This window comes from Saccostrea echinata, unplaced genomic scaffold (genome assembly GCF_033153115.1).
Source record: "Saccostrea echinata isolate AGI-Se365-2 ecotype Australia unplaced genomic scaffold, CSIRO_AGI_Sech_v1 ptg000014l, whole genome shotgun sequence".
In the NCBI taxonomy this organism is placed as follows: Eukaryota; Metazoa; Mollusca; class Bivalvia; order Ostreida; family Ostreidae; genus Saccostrea; species Saccostrea echinata.
This window is the reverse complement of record NW_026889763.1, coordinates 13,647,495-13,662,801: the sequence shown is the minus strand read 5'-3', so window position 1 is coordinate 13,662,801 and position 15,307 is coordinate 13,647,495. Positions and strand designations below refer to the sequence as shown.

The following is a 15,307-nucleotide window of genomic DNA, read 5'->3' as shown; positions in this document are numbered from 1 at the left end:
CGTAAAAAGCTGAAAACACGTGCATATTGATGACGACATGTTTTTCAACACATCTCGTAGTACCATTTGCTGCACTTAAGTTATACACATCGTTTTTCGATATTTACAGTCGATTTGCATTTCTTGAAATCAAGGTACGGTTGACGGAAGTACCTTGGGGTCTGACTATTGCATTGCCTAAGTAAGGACAAAGGCAACGACAGGTTTCTGTGCAGTTTGTTGTGAATTTTTCCACAATAGAACGTCTTACCCGTCCTCAGAAAGGGCGTAGAAAGGTTTCCAACCAAGCCGTGACGATGACGTTGACGCGTAACGGCGCCACGTCAAGATCGGGCTATTCATCCTGCCACCTGTATAATCACCATCACATTACCTTAAAACTGCTATTAATACAGCAGGCTATCATAATCGTTACATTCACCCCAAAACCGAAGGAAATCGATAGCGCCATTTTGGTTTGTGAGCTCGTCAAGTTTACGTTATTGTTCCTCTAACTCGCGCATGCGTGCGTCGCTTGCCTACTTTATTTTTTTGGGGGGGGGGGCATGTTTACCCCCTCCCAATGCTTCCAGGGTTTGTCAAGATTTTCTTGCAAACGATCACATTTATCCACTTGACTGGTCTCCGTCAAATCCATCTTTTTCGCATCAAACGTCTGTGGGACTACGTGGACGATAGGGTTTAAAATGCCCAAGCTGGTCTCAATCAACTATGGGGTACCTTCTCGGAAGGGTTGAATAATATCCCTATTAGAAGGATAAACACACTGATGAACTCTATGCATAGGAGAATCAAGGCTGTGACAGATGCGCGAGGGAGACATGTGAGATAATGAGAATTTTCATTTTTTCTTTTTTGTGGGGTACCGTCATATGAGTTTCAATAACTCATGAATTACTGGGGAAAATTAAATGAGATTTTGGTTACGTTTTTGTTAAAGATGATTTTAAACGTTAGATAGGAAAACTGGAAAATACCTCTGAAATATATTACCTTATTTCACCTAAAGAGTTTACCCTGCGTTTCTTTTTCCTTTCAGTATATGCAAAACTTTTCCTTTCAAGAACATCGAAACCACAACACAGCCAGCAAACATCCCCATGCAGTTTTACATAAAAGTTTTGTTTATTATTTTATTTCTAATTACCCTAAAGGCTGAAATGAGTACACATAATAGAATATAGATTACTATACTGCAACAAGACTACAAAGAAACTGTAATTCAGTTTATAACAGGGTTTCATCACATATACCACAGTCAGAAAAGAAACTTGGTTGAGTTTCTTAATTATACACCCGCTCCGAAGGAGAGGGAGGGGGGCTATACAGTTTTACCCTTGTGTGTCTGTCTGTGTGTGTCTGTCTGTCTGTAACAAATTTTGTCGCAGTTTTCTCAGTAACTACCCATCGCTGATGCTTGAAATTTTATCATCTTTATTTAAGCATGCCATATGGTGGAATTCATTTTTGTACAAATCCGAAGTCAACTTACTGTTTATCCGTGCGTCTGCCGGTACCAATTTTCTGTCACAGTTCTCTCAGCAACTACACATTGCTGATGCTGGGAATTTTAGCAGGCTCTTTGTTAGGCATATCATTAAGTGGGATTCTTTTTTTTTTTTTTTTTATAAAAATCGGAAGTCAACTTCCTTTTTATCTGTGCGACTCTCCGTACCAAATTTCCGACGCTGCTTTCTCAGCAACTACTTATCGCTGTTGCTTGAAATTTGAGCACACTCTTTGTTTAGGCATACCATATGCTTGGATTCGTTTTTGTAGGAATTCTGTGTCTTTAACTGAAGTTATGAGAGCGTATATTCACATCAGAGCGGGGGTATTGCTAGTGAGCATTGGCTCACAAACTTCTTGTTTATGTCTTCATTTGCTAAAAATGAAGATGAAAATTCCAGAGATCTTGATAACAAAATCATAAAAGGGTTTGGTTATTGTTATGTGTTTGTAGGATAGTGTTAGTTTTACTGACATGTGAATGATTCCTAATGTGCATCTTGTTTGGTGCCGTAATCTTGCTTGATGTATCTGATGATTAGCAATTTCCCTCCTTTGTTTTCCTTTGTCGAAATCGGTTAGAACTGTGAGTGGTTGGGTAGTTTACGTTCAGAGGTTACTGGACGGGTTGACATTATCTTTCGAGCACAATTCTTTTTCGTTCAGTGCTCAAACTAAATGCATCGATTTTACGTAATTTAGAATATTTCTAAATAATTTTTCTGTTTAATATTCCAACGTGTTGATTTACAGACTGTTGATAGTCTATTTATTTCCTAAATCTGTTACAATTATTATAATAAGGGGGATGAGAAGACAAAAAAAGTTGTTACAACTTTTTCTTTCTTTTGTTTGGAAAAGGTATATCATATTTTCTACTACTTTGTGAGTTGCACACTTCTATTTTTTACCCTTCTTTATTTACCAGAATTTCAAAAATGAAATCTACTTGTTGTTTATTGTAGAAGATCGCCCTGCTCCAAAATCTTACAATGTGAAATATAGACTGAGAAACCCACCTCCGCCTACATATATGGTTGGAAACCACTTGCACACGGCGGAAAGGCTTCTTGACAAACGGAGAAGAGTTTGTCAGCATTGTCGCATGACAGGCGTCACCACCAGCAGTGGTCATGGGGTCGAAACCAGCTGGTATTGTTCCACATGTGACATGCCACTCTGCGTCAACCACAGAAATTGTTGGAACAATTTTCATGAAAAACTCAATATTCAGTAACTGCCATGGAAACCAGGACGATAAAGATGTAGGCGTTTTGATCCCCGTATACAATCTATCTTTTGGTTAAGAACGGTCAAACAGATAAAAGTGTATCTTTTTAATATGTCGACTTATGAACAAAAATGTTTTATTTACTTGCATGACAGATAACATTCTTATTCTTACGCATTCATTAAAAAGGTGCACTGGTGGTTTTTGTTGAAAAATGAAAAGATCCCTGATTTTCCTCCTATTTGTTTGAAATATTGTTTGAAGATACCATAATCGATGTAATGTTTTACTGAGTGTAACTCTGTGCTAGTCAGAGCTGAAACTCCTTTTTAGTCTGGCTTGGTTTTATGACTTTAGTTTGGAGACATTCCAGTATTACATATTCTGAATTATTAGAAATTTTATCAATAGAAGAACATACATCTAACATTGTTTTGCAAAGCTTTGACATTATATACGATTTTTAAGATTTCACTTGTTTAAAATGTGAAATGCATAGACAATGTGTAATATAGTATAAGTAGCAAGAATTTAGTAATTTTTTAAGCATGTTATATTTCATATTCCCATAAGTGAATTTTGAAAACGTTTATTTAAATATATATATAATATCTGTAATTTCAGTGATTGGTGAGAACGTGTTGTCCGGTGATCCTGCTAACCTGATGTTTGAGATCCCTGTTGATTCGGAAGAACAGATTGGTAGTCATATTCCCACAAAAGAAATTACAGATATTGTTTGGAACACAAATGAATGCGAGTGGAAAATAACATCAGCTTACACTTTAAGTCAAACGCCTTTCACAGAGTATGTCGAAGAGAAAGGCAAAATGGAGGGAAACGTAGAGTATGAAAAACTGCAATCTGCTGCAAATAAGACCAAACCCGAAAAAATTCAATCCAGGAGCAAGAGAGTTCAAAATTCAAAAAGATCGATGAGAAAAATTAAGAATATTACTTTGAATATTTCATCTTCTGATACAGCAGGCAAAGGTGTCAATCTAAAGACACAGAGAGGATCATCAACGGTACCACAAAAAATATCTGCGAGTAAAGCCAACAGTTCGGAAAAACAAGCCAAGAAATTGAATAAGTATAACAATTCTCAATTGCAGCATGAAAAAAGTGCTTTTCAAAATTCACAGCTAAAGGGTCAAAGTGGCAAAAGCAGGGGCATTTCTACAAAAAGATCTACTGCAACTTCGACAGTTTCAAAGAAATCACCAACTAATTATTCACAAAAAATGAAATCACAAGATAAAATAGTAAAACCAAAAATACGACAAGGTCTGTACCGTTATGACTTCAGAACTTTCAAAAGGAATGGAAAACGAAGTACCAAAACAAAAGAAAGCATGCCGCTTATTTCTTTCAGTAAAGTAAGCAAGATAAATGAACCGAGTTCAGTGAAAACAAGGAAAAGCCATCCTAAAACCACTGATTTGAACACGCAACTTGTTCAGTCTGATTTAAATGTCGAATATGTTCAGCACCAGTTAAACACTAAAGACATTCAGACAGATTTCGATGAAAATGAAAGTACAATGTCAGAACCTGCAATTGATACAACCATGAAAACAGCGACGGAAAACAGAGAAGAAATAGCGAAGCCCAAAATTGGAATACATATTGCTTATCCTTCGCATTGTTTGGCTTACCAAGAAAGAAAAGGAAAGTGTACATATTGCCAAAACAACCCAGACATGGAAAAGAAAATCGAACCTATCAACACTAAATGCAAGATCTGTAATGTTTACCTCTGCAAAAGTATCTGGAGGAAAGGTGGACGATCTTGCTTCGAGCGGTACCATAAGGAAAGGGCAAAGATTATCACCGAGTCAGTGGTGGGTCATCCTCCTAACAAAGAAGAGATCATGTCCGCCCATTACCCTGTGAATATAAGCATTCAAGAAGACAGTAGAAGAAAAAAGGTCTGCGAAATCTGTTATGCAGAAAAAACCCGAAAAAAAGACCAAGGATCCACCCTCAGTGGTTGTAAATGCAGTATTTGTACTGTGGGCTTATGTGCTAAGTACAAAGACTGCTTTCAGACATACCACAACAAACTTTTCGAGATGAACCAATATTCTTGAAACTTTGTCGGAAAATTTTCACTCCTTTTATTTGTGATCATGATGAACTGAGAATATACAATGTACTTCCAATCAACAAGTTGTTAGTGTTTGTACAGTGCGATTTTGTGCTGGGACACACGTTTGTTTGAATAATTGTGTCTAATGTATGTTTTAAATATGCCCTGATGTTTTATAGGGGAAAACTTTATTTTAAAAAAATGGACCAAAGAAAAAATACTTATCGATGATTTTATTTAAGACGAAGCAGTCGTGTAATTTTGATGGATACTGGTGCATTTGTTTTGTTGAGAGTTTAGTTTTTCGTTGCCTATGTACAAAGTAGTGACTATTCCCATATAGTATCATACTTGTTGTACCAATAAATGGACTGAAATAAAAAATGATCCATAATATCATTGATATAGTCTTTTTGAGAGTAAGCTGGTTCGTCTTTTTATTGTATTCAACTGTTTCATACTTTGATCTGCATTTCTTTCATTGTTTATCTATTGATATTTCTGTTGTGAAATTCGCTAAACCTGAAATTTCAGAGATATGGACAAAGTTGTTTGGCTATTTGGTTATACTGTTGTAATGTAGTAATGTAGATATATTTTGCATTGTGTGCTAGTACTATGTTAAAAAGTTAAATATAATCTTTCACAACACTAACCAAAAAATGCTTTCTCGTCCTTGGGACCAGGTTTCAAGACCACAAACTAAGAACAGAGGTACAATTTCAAATAAGTATACTTTTGGCAAAACCTTTGAAAATAAAACAAAGTTTCCACTTACAAATGTATGTTTGTATTGGACATAAGTCTTTTTTTCAGTTTATGGTCTTGGGTTCAGATCCCACTTTTGGTGTTTTCCGGAGTCCATGTTTGCCCTGTCAACGATTCGTATTGTTTACATGATCTATAAGATTAATCAATGTTTTATCTTCACCTTTTTCATTCTTACAGAATGTGGGCCCTATCTTACTGATTCAAAAGTCAGTCTATTTTAGGAGGAAAGGGGGTCCAACTTTTTATTTTGCAACAAAGTTTTTGATAGCATTACCGTTTCTATTGGAGGATTTGACCTTACTGCAACCAAATGGGGTGGCGGGGGGGGGGGGGGGACTGGCCTGCAAGTGTAAATGTCCATGGATACTAAATTAATGTTAAAACATAACTCTCAAAAGAACGCTCTCTCCTCCGATACTAAATGAATCATAACTTAGTAAGTAATATTTCATTAATGAATGATATTCATTAATTCATTTTTATCATATGTGCGTTTAGAAGTATCAGTGCCTATACAATTCTCTATAAATAAAATGGAGCCGCATTCACGTTGTATTCACAAAAAAAAGAAAAAAATTCTCTGAGAGAAAACTTCAAACACTTGTGGAAGAAGTCGAAATTCAAATATTTTCTTTGACAACGAGCAATTTAAAGGAAGAAATGTTAAGATGTCTTAAAGTTTAGACAATTCTTATGGTGTAAGTAAGGACGGTTTCAAGTTTGAAGAAACTAATTTAGGACTAAACTGTGTCGTAAGATTACTCTTAGACACATCTTAGTCCTTTAAAGATTTTATGCTCATGTCCACTGCTCTTTGGTGCATATTTTTGGGAGGCGGAACCTTAAAGGGGCTAGCGGACAGATTCAGTATAATATCATGACTTAATTACTAGAGCATTTCAGACCGATATATTATAAAAGCGTGTTTAGAAACTTCTTTCATCTGAAAATTATTAAAACTAAGAATTCCGGGACGCGTTTGATTGATGCACATTCTTGCACATTCAAGCCCCTTTAAGGTTAAGCCTTGGTAATGTTTGCATTCATATAGGCTGGTATTTTATAGAATGCACGCTTCATTTTGGTTTAAATATACATTAAATTGAGTTCTCAAGAATCGCTGGGCCATTTTCAACCAAACTTGCCACAAAATATCCTTGGGTAAAGGGGATTCAAATTTGTTCAAAATTAAGGGCCACGCTCTCTTTCAAGGGGAGATAATTAAGAATAAATATAAAAGAATATTACAGTATTGATTTTGTACAGGTTGTCGGATAATGTCATTTGTCATTCAGGAATTAAATATCTTGAATTTTTATAAATACAGTTGCTGTTTCACAATCTTCTCTCTCGATATTTTTTTTTAAATTTCCACTTCAGTGTTTTGGTAATCTGATACAATCATCATAAGTGAATAGCGTTTAGTACTCGTGTTCATGTAAAAATTCAACTTAAGAGTATACAAGTAGTTCAAAATCATCTCAATTTAACTTTCTGTTGTAGAGGGACCAGAAAGTAATACCTTTCCGCATGGAGACTTTGAGTATGATCGACACGTTCCTGTTCGTATCACCCAGGAGGAAAGTGTGTGTCGCCGGCGGGTGTGTATCGTCTGTAGGTCAAACAAACTAAAGACAACCAGCGGAGGAATGATACAATCTCGGTGGAAGTGTCCAGAATGCAAAGTGGCGCTTTGCCGAGGAAACCGGAACTGCTACGCTCTGTACCACTCCTCAGTTTTCAAAATTCCTTTCGAGAGTGCACTGGCTCTTAGCAGATTTTTTCAGCCTCCTGATAAAGCAGCTGTCACTGTAATATATCCTAGTGATAGAAGTTGATTATTGAAAATGGTGCAGTGATAATTTTTGTTCTAGAAAAGAATATAAGAATATGTTATATATTGAATGAAGATACACAGTCTAAAACCATTTACATTTTTGTTTTGCAGGAAATTGCGTCCTGTTCAGTTTGTTTTATCAGAGACATAAATGACATCTCTGTAATTTATGTCTCTGGTCTTAACTTTGTTTATTTTTTAATTGTGTGGTTGAATTCAAAGAAACTTTCACTTTTTTTTTTTATTTTTATGCATTTATCAATTGAATCCAAGTAGATGTATGTACTCTTACCCCTGTAATGTTTTTCTTGTTTTTTTTTTTTTCGCGCAGACAAAACATTTCTAAGTCTACAGAAGCATACAAGTTCCCAAATGAAAATGTTTGAATGTTTGTGTAGATATTAAGTTCGATAGACATATGCATAAAAATTATCTCATTTTATTTATTTTATATTTATTTTATACACATCAACTATGGAGAGCTTCTTCGACTTTAAATAACCCGTCATTTTTTGACCTCGAGATGTTTTTCGTAGATAGTCAGTATATTTCTGTATTTCCGCGCTTTATGATGGTGGACAATGCTGCATTTTTTAAGGTGGAGATTCTAATGTCTTAAAAACAGAACTTTCAAGGCTAAATGGATATTCCTCTCCTTCTTTGTCATCTACAAGTCGGACCCGAAAAGAATAGGAGGAACTTGACTTCAGACCTGATACAGAGGCTTGTGATGCATCATGGGATACAAGATCTTTGACTGATGTCCATTGCCCTTCAGGCATCTCCTTGTACTGTATATGATGTTTGAATTCTGAAGACAAATGAGGCACATGTTTCCAATGTATCGTTATGCAATTGGAACTGGCTTTAACCAAAAAAGGTTTTCCTGGAGTCATCCCATCTTCATCGTCCTTTAAGTTTGAATACCAGTAATTTTTAATTTTGACTTTGGAAAAGTTCACTCTATTTTCACCTCTAAATAACGAAAATTGTATTAACAACTTACCGTGTCAGAATTGGAAAACAGGTCAACAGGATCTGAATGTTCGTATAAGTAGCTAAAAATAATATATAAAAAGATCTCAACATTTTATGAAACATTTGTAAATGCTACGTACATATTCAATTACTTTCCAACATTGTCGTTGATTTAAATTCATAAATAAACTTCCCCTTGAATTTCTTAAATATACAGATGTGTATTGTCTGTACATTTACTTATTTACTGGTCCAATAAATTGAAATAATCAACAAAAATGAAGCTTAATTTGGTAACAATTTAATTTTTTGAAACAATTCATTTTAATAATTACTGATAAACATTTATATGCATATATTAAAATTTTAAAGAAAACTAAAAAGTTTATACTTTTCTTCAGTCATAATCAATTCATCATAATCCTTCAAGACGCTTTAATCCGACTGGCATACCGAAAGTATAAAACAAATAAAGACAAAAAATTCAATAAAATCAAATGAAATACTAATAAACTATAAATGATTTAAAATTCTAATTTCTTTTCGTATATATACTTACATGTACATACACTGTATGAACAATTACATTACTGCCAAAATCATTCCGAAATACCTACAAAGCTATGCTGAAATTGATTCCAAAACACTCGTAAGTAGCTTAGACCCTGATCATTCACAGGTATGTATACAGACAGGTATGTATACAGGTGTTTGAAATGCAACAAAAAACTGCAAAGTATCTGCATAATTTATCAACATTTGTAGGGGGGGGGGGGGGGGGGGGTTGGGGGGGTTATTACCCAATTTCACAAGTTTAAGGTCAGAAGACACGTTCCTCATTAATATATATTTTTTTTCCGAGAATTCGTCATTGAAGTATTGCTACCTTAACAAGTTTTCCCACAAAAAATTAAGGTACCTTACCAGGCATTTGTGTATGATACTAGAGGATGTTATTTACTATATAATCCTATTGGAAATCGCTAGCATTGCCAATATCTTAATTTTTGGTGTCTTTATCTACTTATAGACACTTTGAAAGCAGTTTAAAAATCAGAAGAGGTCAAAAAAAATTAAAGTGCTTAAAGTACATGGTAAAACTTTATTATAAAATCGGATAAAATCCTGAAAGGGCTGACTGTTTAGATGCAGATTTTTTGAAAGTATCTAAGTTTCGTCCTGTCGTACTTTCTTTACATATGTTTGAATGAACAGGGATCCAAGCTAATTTCCGTTGACACGGCTATTTTGGAATTGATTTCAGCATATCTTGGAAAGTACACATAATTTCGGAATGACCTTTGCTATAGTATAGATGTAAAAAGTAGAATTTTAATGATTTGGTTATTAGTATTTCATAGGCAAACTTTGATAGCCTATCTAAGAAGTTCTACATCTTTTTTTTTCATACCCCCAGCATGTAAGTCGGATTATTTAAGGATAAATTACATAAACTTTTTCCTGAGAAATTGAATTGTCTTTATGTATTCGGAAGCCTTTCTCACTAAAGAAAAAAATATCTGACCATTTTACAACTTTATGATTGAACAATTCACCAAAATTTGGGGGAAAGTGGGAAAATGTATGTTTATGGTTCAATATTTTTTAAAGAAAGTATCCAATATATTTTCTTCAATCTTTATGAACAATTTGTAATTATACAGTCATGAAGAACATTCTCCTTGGTCAACTATTTTATTGTAGACAACAAAATTTTCTTATTGGCTTTCAAATGTACCGGTAATAAAAAAAAATGATAAAAATTGATGTAAAAAGTGTATAAACAATCCTAAAATATGTTGATATTTTTAATAATTTCTTTACAATAGTACTGCTTTTGAAGAAACAAGGAATTGGGTACCCTTTCCACACTAATTAAAACAAGAAAAAATCATTTACACAGAAAAAAAGAAACTTATTGAACAAGGTCAAGAAACAGTTGTCCCCTCTAAAGTCTGCATGATGTCCGAACAAATATGTTTTTAAAATTTTTTTTAAAGCATGGACCCTGTGTTTATCGTCACATTTAAAAATAACTACATACTTACCGTTTGTAGCCACGCTGTAATGTCCTTTTGGAGAGCATGCCCAGAACTTGATATTGATCGCATCGCAGATCGATCCCATGTTCTCGAAGAATTTCTAAATGACAACGTTGCTAACATACAAAATATTCCCAGAGAGAATATCCCATTTTTAAATCGAGTAATAGCCAAAGAAATGTTAAGCTTATTTGAAATTTATTTTGTACATAGCCTACCACTGTTCCTTTTCCAATAAAGATCATGACTCCTAGCACATAAGTGACCAAATTTGCATCTCCCTTTGACAAAATAACTACACAGATGCAAAAATGGACAACGTTCGTTTCTGCTGCATCCTCTTGCCGTGTTATAGTACGTACAGACTTGCAGTGGTCGAGATTTCTTGTTGTGATGCTTCTGCAGCCATTCTTTGACTACCAATGGTTCTAATCTTTCTAAACCATAACCTTGTAGGATTTGAAAATTCTCCACTGAATGTAAGTCGTGCCCGCAATGACATGTCATCTGATTTCCTCTGCACTTGTTTTGAATGAAGTATTTACAGATATGTAGATTTTTACATCGAGGGTAACCTCCACATTGTCTTGGCTGTTCACATATTTTCAACTCAAACGCCAAGCTGGCTTGAATCTGTGGCATCCCTTTTCCGGTATCCACAAGGTCAAAAACATTATGATAAGACTGTAAGATTTTGAGTAGCTTTCCAATATTTAGGAAATTAAACTGTGCGTGCTGACGAAACAGAGGTAAAAGCTGGGAGATCGTCATCTGCCCTCCATTTGATACGATAAAATGAATGGCATTCTTTACCACCAGCATAGATGGATGAACCTCTGCTGTAGCAAACCTCTTGGCATTAAGTGCTTTTCTCATCCCTGGTACTGAAACCAAATACATTCACTAATATATTTCCAAAAGTTTCAGCAAGTAGGAAGAAACGGAGCTTTTGCACACAATATTTAGTCTAGTCTCAAACCACTGATAACTTTATAGGACAATCTTGATTATAAATAGCAGGGCAATCACTTCTGCAGGGTACATGTATGGGACAGTGTTTCACAGATATGTTTTAAATAGTATGCGTATACAGTTCTTTTTAATTCAAAAGAAGGTCATATGATTAGGCTAAACACTTGTTTATTTCCTGAATAAAAAGTTACTATAAAACTTCCTCGAAGCGGAAATAAAATCTTTATTGCAATGAAAACATATGAGTTATTGTAACCGAGACACATTAGTGAATAACTTTTGTCTTAGCATTCTCCATAACCAAATACAAATTCAGTTCCTTTTTAAATTAACAAATTCGATGCTATGGCGAAAGCTCAAGTTATAATCAAATGACCAGAAATGAAAAACAGATTGTAATTCTTCATACCGTTGTCTGTTCCTCCTTTCTGATAGGCTAAGGTATTTTTAGCTCACCTGAGCCGAAGGCTCGAGTGAGCTTTTCTGACCGAAATTTGTCCGTTGTCTGTCGTTGTCGTAAACTTTTCACATTTTCATCTTCACCTCAAGAACCACTGGGCCAATTTCAACCAAACTTGTCACAAAGTATCCTTGGGTAAAGGGGATTCAAGTTTGTTCAATTGAAGGGCCACGCCTTCTTCCAAGGGGAGATAATTCAGGGGCGTCGGGAAGTATTTCACATTGGGGAGGCGAACTGGATCGAAAAGGGGGGAGGGGTCCTAACTAACTTTCTGTGGCATAAACTAAATAATTAAAATTTCTGCCAAAATCTTGATTATTTTCCCTTTAAGTCAAGCTTATAGAGGACAGGTATAATTATCCTGATTAAAAAAGAACAATTAGATATGCAACTACAACCAAAAAAATGTGTTTTAAGTTACATATACTATTAATAACAAAACAAAACTGAGTCAATTTTAAATAGCTAGGAGATAGTTTGTTTAATTTTTTTTCCAAAACGGCATAGAAAGAACTTTGAAGGGTGTATGACGAGGTAAAGATTAAAATACATATAACTTTCTATTATTGTATAATATTTATTGTTACTTGCCGAAAGAATGCATAGTTGTGAAATTTAAAATGAACAGGGGGATAAATCCTCATAATACCTCCATTTTTGAAATGCAGAAATACGTATGACATTATAAACATCAACTGAAGTTGATTAAATAGTAATTTTACCCAGTATTTTAGTATTTTGCATTAATTTAATAGCTTACAACTTCGACTCATCAAAAGATTTCCTAACACTGATCTACCGATTGGTTAGACAATGAACAGGCCTGTTATACGCGGGGGAAGGTGTCAAGAGGGGGGGGGCTCCAATTTTTTTCCCACTTTCTCCATTTGTTTTCTGAGAATAGTCTTTTTGCTTAAGTTTTGATTATGTAATAATTCATTCATTTAAACGCCGCTTGCCCCCCCCCCCCCCCTCTGTCATACACACTTTTTCTTGCTGTTAGGTCGATCTCGGGCAAATTCCAGCATTTGAAAAGAAAAAAATTAGAGACCCCGCCCCCAAAACATAGAATTTCCAAAAACGTTGCTAGCTATGGGCCTGAAGAAGAATTTGTATAGCAAACTTGCAAGTAGTGATGGATACCATGCTTATTGTTCACACATGCCAGGTATAGGTACATGTACTGTACATGTACATCCCAGTTTGCGTCTTTGTAAACAAACAATAGCTTTCACACTTTGCCGCTCCATTGACCACAGATATCGCCGTTAAAAATTTTTGTATTTCTCATTAAAAATTCATTTTTCTTAATTTTGTTTTTTTTTCAGAATTATTGGGGCGGCGACCGCCGCCCCTTTGCTGACGCCCCTGTAATTATGATTTTGCGAAAATTAATGGCATCATTTAAAAATCTTCTGGAAGCATCCTCATGTAGTGTAGATTCAAGTTTGTTCAAATTATAACCCCCGGGGGTAGGGTGGGGCCACAATGGGGGATCAAAGTTTTACATAGGAATGCATAGGATAAATCTTCTTCTCAAGAACATAAAAGCCATGATTGTTCATATTTATATGGAAGCATCCTCAGGTAGTGCAGATTCACTTTTGTTCCAATTATGACCCCAGGGGTAGGGTGGGGCCACAATGGGAGATCAAAGTTTTACATAGGAAAATCTTTAAAATCTTCTCAAGAACATAAAAGCCATGGTTGGTCATATTTATATGGAAGCATCCTCGGGTAGTGTAGATTCACTTTTGTTCAAATCATGACCTCCGGGGGTAGGATTGGGCCACAATAGGGGATCAAAGTTTTACGTAAGAATACATAGGAAAAATCTTTAAAAATCTTCTTCTCAAGAACATAAAAGCCATGACTGATCATATTCATATGGAAGCATCCTCATGTAGTGTAGATTCAAGTCTGTTTAAATCATGGCCCCCGGGGTTAGGGTGGGGCCACAATGGGTGATCAAAGTTTTACAGAGGAATACATAGGAAAAAAAATTTTAAAAATCTTCTCAAGAACAGCAAAGCCATGATAATTAAACATATTTATATGGAAGCATCCTCAGGTAGTGTAGATATAAGCTTGTTCAAAGCATGACCCCCGTGGGTAGGGTAGGGCCAAAATGGGCGATAAAAGTTTTACAGAGGAAAAATCTTTAAAAATCTTCACAAGAACAACAAACTCAAGATTGGGCATAATAATATAAAAGCATCCTCAGTTAATGTATATTTAAATTTGTTCAAATCATGACCCCCCCCCCCCCCCGGGTCATAACAGGGGATCATAGTTATACAAGGGAATATAAAGGATATATCAATAAAAAAAATCATCTCAAGAACAGCAAAGCCATTATGTGTCATATTTATTCAAAAACACCCTTAGGAAGTTTAGATTCAAGCTTGTTCAAATCATACCCCCCCCCCATCACTTTTATATTTTAATTTTTCTATACTGAATTCTGCTTTTTCGTAGCCAAAGTGCTCAGGTGAGCGATGTGGCCCCTGGGCCTCTTGTTTTTAATTCCTGACAACCTTCATTCCAGGGGTTAAGATCCTTGTTCGAAAAGAGGGGGCGTAATGATTCCTGCGATTTTTTTTTTCACTGTTTTTCTAAAATTGTGTTACCTTTATTTTGACCTCATTGTGTCATAAGTAATAGGTATGATATTTCGAAGCCTTGATATATCGAATGACAAGCTCACATTTATTAGTTGCTGCAAATAGAGAGAAGAAATATAAAGCATCGACATAAATAAACGAAATGAATTAACGCATAACATGCTTCAACTCTCTTTCTTTTTATCATATATTTTACTATTACCGAATAAACTAATACAATACAAATGCAGCCTACTTTTGGGGCGTTTATGCCCCAAATTTCTAGTTATAAAGCTTCCACTTCTTATACTAAATATTTTCAAATACAAATGGCATGATTGCTTCCACGAAATTTCGGTACACCATTTAGAAATATAAAATTGACGACTAGTAGAAACAATGGTGGCCAATGTAAGTTTGGGTTATACAGTTAAATTAGAGTTGTTGCTGGGATCACATAACTTGTACACGAATCATTTCATAATGATGTACTGTTTTATCAATTAATCAACCAGTCAACCTTAATCTGAATTATACTTGACTTGTTAATTCTATTTTTTAAAAATTATCCTAAGCAAATAATCTCGGTCTTACCTACTGCGTAGTTTAATGTAGCTGTTTTGCAATCACTTTTGCCCTGCTTTCCAGGTCGCTGACTTGCAACATTGATAGATCAACATATGCGCGATTTTAAAAGGTAACACTGCAAATTACGCTTCGCGCAATCAATAATATGTTGATTATAATATTACGCAAAGAAATGACAAACATACCCAGCTGTACATGTGCAATATGCAGCAAAGACATTCCCT

The 15,307-nt window shown here is 35.1% G+C and overlaps 2 protein-coding genes across 4 annotated transcripts in view; one reads left to right on the top strand and one right to left on the bottom strand.

The window, feature by feature from the left end:
- LOC133186776 (uncharacterized) overlaps window positions 1–5,277 on the top strand; it is a 35,385-nt gene extending 30,108 nt beyond the window's left edge. Inside the window, exon 5 of the mRNA XM_061322081.1 lies at window positions 3,365–5,277. Coding sequence (XP_061178065.1) covers window positions 3,365–4,833 — 1,469 coding nt within the window. The 3' untranslated portion in view covers window positions 4,834–5,277. The remainder of the gene's footprint in view (window positions 1–3,364) is intronic.
- Window positions 5,278–7,878: 2,601 nt separating this feature from the next.
- On the bottom strand, window positions 7,879–15,239 carry LOC133186783 (zinc finger CCCH-type antiviral protein 1-like). Of its 3 annotated transcripts, XM_061322090.1 has the most exons (6): window positions 15,090–15,239; window positions 14,523–14,611; window positions 10,679–11,344; window positions 10,467–10,560; window positions 8,447–8,498; window positions 7,879–8,351 (listed from the first exon to the last, which is right to left on the bottom strand). In XM_061322090.1, the coding sequence occupies exons 3-6, from the start codon at window positions 11,334–11,336 to the stop codon at window positions 8,034–8,036; spliced, it is 1,122 nt and encodes a 373-aa protein (XP_061178074.1). In that variant the 5' UTR covers window positions 11,337–11,344; window positions 14,523–14,611; window positions 15,090–15,239; the 3' UTR covers window positions 7,879–8,033. The 3 variants fall into 3 exon arrangements, with proteins under 3 accessions (XP_061178074.1, XP_061178075.1, XP_061178073.1); XM_061322091.1 differs by lacking the exons at window positions 14,523–14,611; window positions 15,090–15,239 and adding an exon at window positions 11,842–12,230; XM_061322089.1 differs by lacking the exons at window positions 14,523–14,611; window positions 15,090–15,239 and having other exon boundaries at window positions 10,679–12,230.
- Window positions 15,240–15,307: the final 68 nt, after the last annotated feature.

Coding starts and splice junctions, on each gene's coding strand:
- LOC133186783 (XM_061322089.1), bottom strand. CDS start 11,360: ATGTATTTGGTTTCAGTACCAGGGATGAGAAAAGCACTTAATGCCAAG. Junction 8,499..10,466: donor TTACAGCGTGGCTACAAACG/GTAAGTATGTAG, acceptor TATTATTTTTAG/CTACTTATACGAACATTCAG. Junction 8,352..8,446: donor TGTTTTCCAATTCTGACACG/GTAAGTTGTTAA, acceptor TCAAACTTAAAG/GACGATGAAGATGGGATGAC.